General features: G+C 39.9%; 1 protein-coding gene across 5 annotated transcripts in view; it reads left to right on the top strand.

Moving 5' to 3' along the window:
• lrmda (leucine rich melanocyte differentiation associated) overlaps positions 1-13,368 on the top strand; it is a 198,823-nt gene that overhangs the window by 156,566 nt on the left and 28,889 nt on the right. For 3 of the 5 annotated variants that reach the window (XM_017427092.3, XM_025009487.2, XM_025009484.2), the window contains one exon: positions 45-101. The exons of the other annotated variants lie outside the window; for them this stretch is intronic. In XM_017427092.3, coding sequence (XP_017282581.1) covers positions 45-101 — 57 coding nt within the window. The remainder of the gene's footprint in view (positions 1-44; positions 102-13,368) is intronic. 5 annotated transcript variants of the gene reach the window in all.

The raw sequence follows: 13,368 nt of genomic DNA, 5'->3' as shown, positions 1-13,368 counted from the left end.
CCTGGAGAATGACAGTCTTTGTTATTTGTCTTCTGACTCTTTAGCAGACAGCTATCAGGAAGAAAGGGAACTCGCTGTGCACCACCTGGAGAAAAAAAAAAGTGAGTCGACTCTCTCCTCCTCCTGCCTCTTTTTCCCCAAAGCTTGAGATCCTCCTTCCAAAATTGAAAAGGATCAAGTTGCTGTCACTGTCACAGCACAAACATAAACTTTTCTGGCACCTAATAAATAGGCAGTGTGGCATTGTTCTCAAAGCCAGACAGGTGTGTCTGCCTCAGTGATGATGGATTCCATTATTCTGTATGGAAAGCCTGTTGGCTTTCTTGTCATATGTTGTCACACATTTCTCTCCTGAGAGAGAAAGGTTTGAAAGATGGCCAGAAGTAATTACACAGACGCTTCCCTGATGCCGTCGCCATGTGTTTTCTCCTGCTCATCACCTTTAAAGGTAGAAAACAATTCTGTTACCCACAGCTATATTTCACAAGAAGATGGTGAGTGCAGACATGTTGGTGCTCTGCTGCTCCTCTTGTTGTGGTGATTGCTAGCTCATTAACCCGTCAGCTTTATTTTTCCTAGCTTTGGGAAAGAGCTCGGGGCAATTTTACTCATCACCAAGGTGGAGCAGCACGCCCCGACCCAGGCGTGTGGTGATGACATTATTTGCACCTGAATGGCAGGTACATCAACATCTCCTTGTAAACATATCAAAGGAGAGACAGTGGCGCCTTTGTTCTCCTCTCAGCTCACTTGGGTTGCTGACAGCTTGCTGATTGATATTATCATTCTTAATGTCAGTAAATAGTGCCATGCCACATGAAGAATCTGTTTCTTCCCAGTGCTGGAGAGCTCATTTATCTTTCTGCAACTCACTCTGGCATATGCCAAAATTGGAGCCGGAAGTAGTCTTCCATTTCACTCAGAGGAGGATGTGCGGTTCCTTTCCTCACCGTCTCGTAATCTTTGCTTGCTGTCTCCCTTTCTCTCCTTGTCTCCCTGGTTATTTTGATTCGGAGTGACTGAGACTTTACTTGGTGGGAAGATACAGCTTAAGTCTGTTGTAATATGTTAGGACAACTCTTGATTAGATTCTGTCAGGGTGAGGTATCCTTGTGTCTGTCCTGCTCTACTCTCCTCATCCCGGGAACACTGGTTTAATGTTGAACTGATACCAGCCTTTTCATGAATTTGTTACCAAGATTAGTCCTTGTTTTAAAGTGATTCTTCTCTAAAGGCTGTATATCTGGGCCCTGAACAGAATATATTTAATATTTAAAGAAAAACAAGGAATTAAAGTAGCCGATAGTCAGACTTTATGCAACCGTACAGTGGCCACTAAAGGTCTTACAGACATCATATTGAAAAGGTTATACACTGACAGTGAACAACCTTAACATGGTGGGTACACAACCTCCACAGAACAGAAACAAATAGTGGCATTTGGAGAAAAAAAAAAGAAAAGACAAAAAGGGTACAGGAGAGAAGTCAGTGCATTTTTTTAATTTAAATTGTTGACAAGAGACAGAAGAGAATGGGTTAAAACAAGCTACACTTGACAATACTGGAGCATCAGGGTCAGGGTGTTCAAGAAATGAAACACAAACACGTCTTAGTGCTTCCTTATAAGGGCACAATCAAAGTGTTTTTTTTTCTATCCACCCCTCCTTGCTCCAATCCTGTTACCACCCCCACCCCACTCTTTGCTATTACGCTGACATATAGCTCTGATATCCTCAGAGCTGGTGATAGATGCATCATATCTTGGAGGGGCGGGGACGAGTTTGTCCTCAGCAGGTGAATATGCGGCTCCTCCATCCTCCTAGCAGACAGACACGCATGACACTTTTCGACACTATCTTCCTGATAGCACTTTGGCATGCAGGCAGAATCAAAGGGGGCATCTTTCACTTGCAATTAGAGTGGAAAATAAAGACGATGAAGTGCAGTGTACAAAGGAAAGCTGGGGATCAGAGAGCTGTAATGAAAGGTGATTAGAAGTAGAGGCCCCAGCCAATGAGCTTCAGAGAGCCGGGGAAACAAGCTCATCTTGGAAGGAATCTTTGTTGAGGACACTATTATCAAAGTTGATAATGACAGACAGCTACTGGCAGACAGAAATGTGACTAGTGCATGTTAGATCAAGGCTAGTGGGTGTTTTTATTTGTCTTTTTTTTTTTTTTTTCAATGGTTCTGCCTGACATGAATAGGATTGTTGACCATGCATTTTTGCTCCAGTTTTACTGATTTAATGAAAATACTACACATAACATGTGTACCAGCAACCAGCTAACAAATTTACATTAATGTTTCCTTTGACTACAACTGCAAGAAAAAGGGATATCATTTTCTTGTCTATTCAAAAATACTTGTTAACAAATTAGTGCTTTGTCTTAAAAACATTAGGGCACCTCTGTTCAAATTCATGTTTCTCTAAACAGCTAAGCAGGTAATTTCCAAACAGTAAAATGCAAAGGTATAAACTATTTGTTTGAATATGATATATTTTTTACAGTTTCACATTCATACATATATATATATATATATATATATATATATATATATAGTCATGCATCCTTTAAAAAAGGCTTCTAGGTTTGTGACATTCTGATGTTTTATTGCAGCTCATGTGAGAATTTTACAAAGATTTCAGATCATATTATTTTGCTTGGAGGACTGTATGAGCATTAGAGAGGCCTTGAGCTTCCACCCCTTAGGGGGTTCTTTGATTATTTTGAAATGTATTTAGATGTATTTGTGACTATCACCTGCTTCATTATGAACAGTTTGTATACATTGTGATAGTGGCTTTTTCAAATGACTGGATATTTTATCAAATCCTTTCATCCTTCTGCCGTTGAAACATTTTTGGTGCCATTAGGTACAAATCATGGGGAAAAGATCTGATAACCTTTTTAGAATAATGTTTATGCAAGTCAGTAGAATAGTAGATTATTGCACCACTGTTTGCTAAATTAGCCCAAATGTGTTTTGGGGGGTTTTTTTGTTTGTTTTTCTGTCAAATTGGGGTTTCAGTTTGCTTCATCTCATGACCTGTTATCTTAGCAAGTTTCCTTTGTCTTCCAGACTTCAATTATAAACGGGCCAGTTTTAAATTACATTACAAGGGTCAAAGAACCAGCCATGTAAAAATGATTTTCTGTTTGTTGGCTTTGTGAGTTTTATTTTTTTTTCAAGCACTAGACAGCTGCTCAGAAGATCAAATGCCTGCAAATTTTGAAATTATTTTTTAAATTTTAAATGTTGACATGTGCTGATCCTTCATGACACCAAAGACTTACCCCTAAAAGTAAACTAAGATGTAAGAACTTTGTAAAAGTTATTTGAAATGTCATATTCCATGTGCCACCTAAACAATTGTTTGTTGCATTTTTGTTTTTTTCCTTCTCTAAAAATTGTACATAGACAAAATAGTACCCGAATCCTCCAAAAATATTCATAACATTTTCTCATCATTTGGAGCCTAAATCATCTGGTCCTCATTTGACAGACAGGCACTTTCTCATGTTGGAGCCATCCTACCAGCATGTATGACTGATAGTACGTTGTTCCTCCTCTTTTTGGCTAAAGAAAAGCAGAGCCACTCCTCTGCTCGACATTGCTATCCTTGAGTGGTTGGCAGAATATGAGCCAATTCAGGGCTAATTGTGCTGTTTCTCACCTTCAAAAACTTGAGACCTTGAGTCCTTCAAGGGACACAATGCTCCCAAGTTTGACTGGTATTAAGCAGCAAGAAAGTGACTGAATGAAAGAAAAGTGGACTGGTTTACTCAAAATAGGTGGTACATTGCAGGTATAGTTTTAGTATCAAGCAGCTGTATTTGAATATGTTGTTTGGCACTCTTAAAGCCAAAAAGTAGGGTTAACCTTTGTACAGCCAGTGAATTCATTGAAAAAAGAATAGCATATATCATGTTTCTAATATGTAATATTTGAATGTTGCTCTGTGGATTAAGTATTGATTAGCAAACAAAATGCAAAAAATAATAAACACATAAATTGAGACAAGTAATTCACACATAAACAATTTAAATTTAGCTATGAAGTGTTTTAGCCCATTTAAAATAAAGTGCTACATGTAAATCCTTAATAAACATTTTTACATGGGTTTTGTGGCACTTTAACCAGGAGTTGCTACTCAGCCCATTTCAAATTGTCAGCAAACTCAACAGGCATCTGAGGAATCAAATACTGATCAAAAGTAAGGCAGCAGGGGAGTGATGGGGTGACTGGAGAGTCTAAGACCAGCACTGTAGCTATTACAGGATGTCAGAAAATGTTCTTAATTGAAAATGATTAAGGCTCTTGCAAAAGCCGATCAAGTCAGGGGTTTGGGGAGAAAGCGCAATTGTCCCGTATAATCCTGCCTGCCGCTGTTCTTTCATCTGGATGAAGAGATCCAAAAAGAAGGGATTTGTAAAGGCCAGACCTCCCTGTGCCACTGCCACTGAGCTCAGCTCCTCTCTGCAGTTTTATCCTTTTCAAATTCACTTCCTCTCTCTCTCTTATACACTCCTTAGTCTGTATTTCTTTTTGCCTTTTATGCACTGATAGTCTTCAGTTGTCACATGGTATGTGGATGTCAGAAAACAGTTCTTTTTGTGTGTTTTTTCTGTGATATCAGCATGCTTTGCAATAAGCTGTGAATCATGATGAGAGCTTGTGTGACAGCATGTTTGGAGATTGCATAGCTTTGCCCTTCATTATCAGACATCAAATACGATGCACAAACCCACACATGAGCTAAAGGGTGAACTTCCGTGTCCTCCCTATAGTCATCCTAGAGAAAAGAAATAAATAAACTAAAGAAGAGGGTAGAAAGCGGTCTGAAATGAAAGCTAGAGGGGCCCAGAGAGAGTCAAAGTGAGACACACATAAACACTTACACAGGAGGAATCAGCTGTGAGCTGAATGGATCTGAGTTGAGGGGGGAGTACCTTGCCCTTATGCCCTCACTTTGAAGTGAGGCACAGGCAGTATGTACAGGCCCCAGAGAGGGGCATATCTACATCCCCCCCATAGGCTGGCCAAAGGCAGCGGTCTGAGCAGACCACAGAATACAGAAAAAAGAATGGTTATTTTTTTTACTGAGCTTCTCTCTTTACACACTTTCTACACCAGATTGATTTGATATTGGCTAAAAAGCTAAGGCAGTGGGCTTTACTGTACATAATATTTGCATCATATTAGTAGATTTGTTTTCATGCAACATATTATTCATGAGCAACTTTTTTAGTGATATTACAGCAGCTTATGAATACCTCTAAGTCACATTGAGAGGTAACAACATGTGCATAGCACATTTAGGCCTCTCTAAGATATATAACAACCTTGACAATTTATCTTCGGATTGATGTAAAAATAATTACCCTAAATAGACATATGAGTGATGGGTGTTTAGTTGTAGTCCCAACAGATATGTTTACATCAGTGGACGAAGACAGATTGTATCTGTTTGTGTTAAGTGCAGCACCATTAACCCTCAGCTCGATTAGTGAGATGGAAGAAAAACGCAGAGCAGATGAGTTCCATCAATGTAATGTCGCACTGTTTCTCTCAGCTGTCCGAGATGCACTCATTGAACGTGCACTGTAAACACCCACATGCACTTTGACAGGCCATTCCCAGCCTGTCCGCCCAATGCTCCGCTCACAGGTTGGGTGGGATGCGGAGAGAAGGTGTGAGGTCTTGTCTGGTCTGGGCCACTCTCGTTCGGCGCTGGCCTCAGGGAATGTTTGGCGTGAGATAAGGCTGTGTTTGAAGAGGAGCACCAGATGCTCATATATTACAGGTTGTCTTGTCATGCCGCAGATAAAGCCTCAGAGAAGCTCCTGTCGCCAAGCCGCACCGCACACAGACACACTCTCGCAGGGAAGATAAATGTTTACAGGAGGTATTCACCCTTCTACAGTGTCGTGCTGCGGACGGCCGGGCTGTCATAACTCGACCATTTTTAGGCTGTGGCTCATGTCTGCAGCATTTAAACTTTGACAGTGTGTCACATGCTGCTTATCACCTCTTATAAACACATGATTATATTCCCTTAGCCTGAAAATATTTTCAGAAAGATGCTGTTGACCTTAAACTCTGGCAGACAGATGAAGTGGTCAAAACCATTTAGGAGAAAACTGAAGAAATGGATTATCTTTGACTCAGTCTCCAGTCTTTCTTTTCATTTTTTTCAACCATAAATTTAATCATAACTTTACTTGCTAAAATTAGGATTGATAATTTTTGACTGATAAAAATGCAAATTCCTGCAAGCAATTATTTAATTTCTCATTGAATGTCTGTTTGAGCTATTTTAGTATTTTAAGGAAAAGTGAAACTTTGGATGCAATCTATCTGCAGAGAACATCACTTTGCACTGATTGGTCAACTCAACTGGTATGATCAAATATCCTGTATCTATCTGCATTAGCTTTGCAAAAATTGAAGTGACAAAATTTTACTGGACACAGAAATAATACATGCCTTTTGGTGCATGAGTCATCAAACTTTTCCAATGTGAAAAAAAGCTATAAAATGTTATTGATATTTTTTTCATAATGAGTTTAAACAGTTTATAGTGATAAATATAAAATAATTTAAATATCAAATCTGGCTTTGTGTGGAGGTTTAGGTTTAAAAAACTTCAAACTAGCTTTAACTGTAGGTCAACTCTTAACTGAGCAAATCAGTTTAGTTAGGGGTATACAATATGTAACATTTAATAATACATTGAATTGGTTGTTTCTTCTCATTATTTTATTAGTTTAACTTTTATTTTACTAGTTTCATTGTAAAATGTTGTTGTTACATATTAAAGTGTGCAGATTTTGTCTCTGCTTTCCTGAGTCCAATCTTCAAAGAGGTTATTCATCGCAAATAAGACAAGATTCAGTAGGTCTGTATAATGCAGAGACTGGTTTCCCTCTGTCATTAAGTCATGTGTTTTCTAAGTGGAATGGTATATTGCTTGACATAAAACGTGGCATGTCTTCATTTGTCAGGCTCGTAGAGCTGTGAGACAAACGATGTTCAGGGTGTATGTCTGAGGGCCCTCTGAGACCACAGTTGAGCGGTTGCTCACTGGTGCGTTTCTCATGCTAATGTCATGGTCTCCCAGTCTATCTGTCACCCCATTACGCTAACATCATTATGCACAGGGGCCTGTCTGCCGCTGAAAAGAACAGAATCATTCCTGTCTCATTTTGAGGCAAATTGTTTGGGGAACATTTCTTTCTTTTTCTTTTTTTTTTTTTTTCTTTTTTCAGTGGTAATGGTGGGCCAATCATTTTGCAAGGCTGCAGGTATGCAGATGAATGAATAGCTATTTGAGCTGTTTGGTGAAAGGAGTTTTTGTATTATTCATGAGAGGGGCGGTTTGTCTGAAAAAAAAGGAAATGTATGTGTGTGTGTGTGTGTGTGTGTGTGTGTGTGTGTGTGTGTGTGCACTTACAAGGACTTCAGTGAGGGGCTAGTGTGTCTATTATACTGGCATATAAATTCACAGGTACAGTGAACGCACACTGTGCAGGTGTTCTTGCAATAAAAATATCACAATCCCTTAAGTTTTGAGCCTAAATGAATGTGATATATATATAATTTCAAAATAGCATCCTTCTTGTCCAAATGTTTTTATAGGCCTCTAACTACAACATTTCAGTCTTTGAACATGTAGGTACTCAAGTGTGTTAAAGAAGAAGAAGCTTCCCATTCCAGAAGAACAGCACACACTTCTATTTGTCAGCTCTACTGCACCCTCTTCTTGATAATTGAAAAGCTTCAATCAGCTCAGCTAACAGAGGAGCCGACCCTGGCTTCTGTAATTGCCCTAGTGAAAGTGCTTAAGCAAGAAAAAAATGTCTTTCTGTGTCATCATTTGCACAACGTTATGAATAGGTTAATAAAATAAAATACTTTAATTATAGCTTAGTTGCCATATTGTTAACGGAGCCAGGGTGGCTCAATTGAATAAAACAGTTTCTGCTATTAATTATCCGAGTGAACTTGTTTCAATGATATTTTACAACCCCTTGATAAAATTACAGCTAGAGGCAATGTAATGATAGACAGACAAAGGCCATGCACAAATTATCATAAACTATTAGCTTGTTTCCAAAGGGTTTTATGTTAATCTTTTAGCGCTTAAGTACCCTGCAATTAACATATCAGGAGGAGCTGCCTTCAAGCTAGGCTTGCAAATTGAAGTGCTCAGATAAAAAAGCTATTGAGATGAAACCCTGAAAGAGAAGAGGAGCTATCGCACTGAAGTGTGCTGGAATTTTTTTACTTGTGTGCTGTGTCTCTGTGCGATAGAGAGACTTTGAGAGCATTAAGACAAAGAATGAGTGAAAAACAGAGCAAGATGCCGTGAGAGTGTCTGTGATCAAGGGTGTATAACAATTCCATTATCTCTCTTGGGTGATGACATGAGATGTCTCTTTCAGGCCGTGTTGCCTTTGTCTTATGCTACACAGTGTGTGTGAGCTATAAGCAGAATAAAATGGCTTTCATTGGTGCGATGGTGACATCCGATGGAATGTGTTTACATTTCAGACTAGTGGCTTGATATGTAAATGTGGTGTACTGAAAAGGCTGAAGGGAAATGTGGTTCATTCTTAGGTCTTCATAGACTGTGTTCCCTTTTATGCTACGCACATTTTTATCCACCGAGGGAGCATATTGTAAATCACACATCGCCTTTAATAGGTTAAATTCACTGAGAAGACCTGCGCTTTAGAATATGTACACGTTTTATGGGGTGATTGGCAGCTTTGCTTTTGTCTTTATACTTTGTTGTCGACACACAGCAGCTACCACTGTTAAAATTTACTGCAATTAAATAAAAATACACATAAAAAAATCTATGTAAAGTAAAGGATGGTAAGTATTCTTATATTAGAAACTGCAATATTTTTCTGTTGCTATTTATTGTTAATTAGTAATAAACATCTGACTGCATAGCCAGAATACTATTGCCCATGTCTGTGTGTGTGTTCATTTATCTGAAGCATTAGCAAAATATAAACCAGTGGGCAGATTCTAATGAAACACTCAGAAAGAAATCATTAAATACTTTGGATACATGTTTACAACTGGTTACCTTTTGAAGTCAAGTTGGTCACCACAGCTAAGGAACCATAGCAAACACAAAACTGACTATGACTAAGCCAGTTGTACAGATATTGAGCTAATATTTTGCATCTTAGTAGCTGAGAGTCATCCCCTCACCTTCCTTAATGTTATTTTCAAGGTTTGACAAAAGTGGCTACAATTCTTATTTCTCAATATAAGATAATCTTAGTTTAAAACTCTGGCATGAAAGGCGTCAGGCGATATGCATTCCTTCAAGGAATGCTGGCCTTTTAATTAACTGACAGTTTTTAGTAGACTCTTCTTCTTTGTAGCCATCTACTTTCCCTTACTGTAGAATGTAATTCACAGTTTATGTGAATAATGACTTGTTAGACCATTACACATGGCATTTTTGCACATTCTAGTACACATCAGTCCTGACTCAGTGAAACCATATTGCCCATAGAGTGCTCTGATATTTTCATCCATCACCCAGAGATTGATGACTCCACTGAGGCCCTAATCTCATGTTAAAGATTTGTTGGACTCTAGAAGTCAGGCCTAGCATTGAGATGCCTCGCCTGATTTATATTTACTGGCATGAAATGGAAGCCAAATGCACTATCTGCAAAGCAGATGCCACAGCAGTGCCCTTGTGCTAGGCCCTATATTTATATTAGGCCTTATATTTTACCTGAAATAAAATCTCTGTGCAAGGTTGTGTCCTCGAACTTCTTTTTTTCCTCCTATCTGTTTTTCTTTCTTTCCTTTTTTCATTTTTGTCAAACTTTTTCTTCTGTTTCTTAGTATTTTTTTTATCTAAATTACAATGTTATAAAATAATATGTCTGTAATTGAAAATGGCTGAAGGAAAAGCAGCAACCCAGCCCTTCAGACTCAAAGGTTTTATTTCATTCATATGAGAACCTAAAACTCAGAGGAAAGGGGAAAAAAAGTCCTTTGCCGTCCAAAGTCTTGATGAACGTTTCCTTTAAGACCAAATTCCTGTCTGTCAGACCCCCAAATTTATGGGGCGGAGATTACAAAGCTACCAATACAATAAATTAAAGTGACGGACAGAATTATGCCCAGTGTTTCCTGCTCTCCCTAATGACGTACACTAACTTAGCGCTGCCTGACAATGAGTATGATTTACCACCCAGGCAAGAGTGGAGAAGGGAAAACATTCACAGGCAGCGGCACACAGGCCTCACTTTGGCCCACAGCCTAGTGAATAAAATCCTGCTTTAATTCACTCACAAACGTGCCGCCATTAAAAAGGGCTAAGAATAGGGACAACAGATCATAAATACTTTCTGATTTATTAGTTAACAACAAAAGAGCATAAGCCCAGCCAAGGAGAAGGGGGACTGTTTGACAGAATGTTGTCAAGGGGAGAAAAAGACAGGAAAAACACACTCATCCTCTCATTCTCACTCACAGACACTCTTAGCTAAATCTGACCAGGGATGTCGCCCAGTCCTATCTTCCGCTGCAGCGCAGGAGCAGATGTGTCTGCTCTCTTCTCAATGTGTGACAGACAGAAAAGATAAACAGAGAGAAAAGCAGAGGGAGAGGAAGAGACGGAGGGAGAGGGAGGTACAGGGAGCGGGAGCTGGCACGGCACTGGCTAATTTATCTCGCTGAGAGACAGATTAAAGAGAGCGGAGAGTGAAACAAAGTTCCACTGGCTTAATCAGCGGACAGCCTGCTAGCAAAAAGACATGATAAATCAGAGCGGGCTCAGTCCAGGAGAAAGCGTTAGCTTTGGGAAGGAACGGGAGACTTTCTCAACCAAACGGCAGTATCTTTTACATGGATGGTTTGTGAACTTGCTATGTATGCACATGCAATCGATAGCCATCGCTATTGTTTGAACTAACATTGTTGTACAGTAGCCTTCTGCTGCTATTTTTCATACAACTCTGATATTTTTAGTAGACGGTGAACAATCCTGCTCGTGGTGTTGTATAAACAGGACAAAGGGACACGAAGGACCTCAAGTTTCCCCTTGGTTTTTCCGCCAAGCCTTGTCTTTCTTTAGCTTTGTGTCTGACAAGGGTGCTAACCTAAGGGCCTAACCCAGAAACAGGAAAAGGGGCTTAGATATCCCTGTGTCATTAGTTCACTACGGGGTCACAGCTGGGCCACTCAGAGCATGATTACACCCCTTGATTTATCTGCTTTGGAGCCCGAGCACAGATAAATCTCAGAGCTCATCCCCGCCGTGGGATCCTCACTGTCTGATAAACGGCCCAAGCTGAATAAACAACCGCCAACCTCCCACCCCCACAAGCTCTTACCCCCACCTCCCCACATACATTATGAATAATTCATCCAGATTGCAAGCTCTCTTAAATGTGTAAAGTTTGTATCTTAAATGGCAAAGGTGCTTCCGTAATCTCTATCCAATCCTCTGTGGTCATCTTTGATAAAATGTTGGAGAGGCAGAGGTTGGCGGACATTTTGTTTTGGAGTTGTAAACTTTATTTCCTCGCCCCGCCTGTCGTCCTCCAGCATTTTCACATAAATATACTTTATGCAAATATGTCATGGGTTTACTTCGTACCGCAGCTCCCGTGTAGATATTGGCTTGTCTGCGACTTTATGACAAAGTCTAAAATCATTCATTACGGTGACCCCTGCGGTAAATCCGCTTAGTGAAAAATTACCCCGGCTCTCCTGTGTAGTGTGTAGATGTGATCATGAGTGCATTTTAACTTAATTAATTGGCCGTTTCTGTTGACAAGAAATTTATGCAGTAATAATTTGCTTGGAATAGATGCGGAGTGCAGGAAATGAGATATCCATCAGGGCGCTTGTGTTCCGCCAGCTGCACCGTGGCTAATATGAAAGTATTTCAGGCTGCACAGACCCCGCTGTTTGTGCAGTCAAGATTATATATACCCACGATCCATTGCCTGCCTCACAGGCGCTCATGGAGGTCTATGATAACAAAGACTATGTGATTTATGGCCTGCTGTGAAAGCAGAACTTGATGAGATTAAACAATTTCATAGCATGAGTGTTTCTCAGAGGGCCCTCTGATTTGTGGCAGCAACACCGACAGTAAATCAGCTTTATATATCTGAAAGCATGCTCAGCAAAGGAGTGCAATTACTGTTTAAGACAGCTACTTTTTATTTAATTTTTATCCCTGGTTTGTCTCTTTTATTCCTGGCCTGTCACACAGGCACTCACCTTCATAAGTCCTTTTGAGGGAAGGCTTGAAGAGAGGAGGAGGTGGGAAAGTCAAGAAGGGGAGGAGAGGAAGAGAGAGACCGTGGCGTGTGCCCTCTGCTATCACTCCTCCACAGCTTTTTCAGAAACAACAACAACAACCAGGGGACAACATGAGCCACCAGCAGAACAACACGGGCATCTATAGAGCGGGGGGAATCACTTCATTTTTAATGCTTTGTTTGCCTGCTGTTCTGTCCTTGTCTGGGTAAATGGAGTAAGCAGAGTGTAATTAGAGAGCCCGGCTTTGCTCCTTGCCATAAAGATGACATGGTGTAATGATACAGCTTACAGGCCCGCAGAGGCTTCTGTCTGACGAAAGAGGATCTGGGTCGTTTCCCTGTGACTTATGATAGGTGTGGAAGATGACAGCGTTATCACTGCTGCGTAGAGATGTGAGAAACTTCTTTGAAAGGTTGTCAGGGATTGGAGGCAAGCAAAGATGGATGTGGAGCATACTAATCTTCCATATATACAGGTCACCAAATACATTAATAAACAGGAATCTAAACTTCAGTAATGTAGTTGTTATTATGCATGTTTGCACTGTTTCCTTTTAGTCTAAAGTATATGCTGCATCAAGATACAACAAAATTGTTTTTAAGTGATACAAAAAGATGTAAAATAAAATGGAAAAAAAAAGTTTAAAACTCGCACTACCATCATTTTACTTTCAATTACGGTCAGAGTATTTCGATTTGTTTGACATCTGTACCAATCAACCAATCAGTTTGTGTTTATTCTTGAATTCAAGTGAACATTTAGGTACATGCGCTTCACTCTTTCATGCGCTCAAATAATGTGAGAGGATGTGTGTGGGCTTTCTAACGTGAGTTGGCGCACACATGCAAATTTGTGTGTTTTGAAGTTGCGGTTAAGTGTTCAACGGCTGTTTGTGTGTCTGTGTCCTTGGGTGAAGATGTGAGTTGCGCATCTGTCTGCATCATCCCATATCTTCCCAGAAAACATCAAGAGATCTCATTATTTCGACACATCTCCAGTTTTTTTGTTTTTTTTTTCTCAGTGTGCCTTGAGTCAAAATTAGTTTTC

This window comes from Kryptolebias marmoratus, linkage group LG22 (assembly GCF_001649575.2).
Source record: "Kryptolebias marmoratus isolate JLee-2015 linkage group LG22, ASM164957v2, whole genome shotgun sequence".
Taxonomy (NCBI): Eukaryota; Metazoa; Chordata; class Actinopteri; order Cyprinodontiformes; family Rivulidae; genus Kryptolebias; species Kryptolebias marmoratus.
This window is presented reverse-complemented; position numbering and strand designations above follow the sequence as displayed.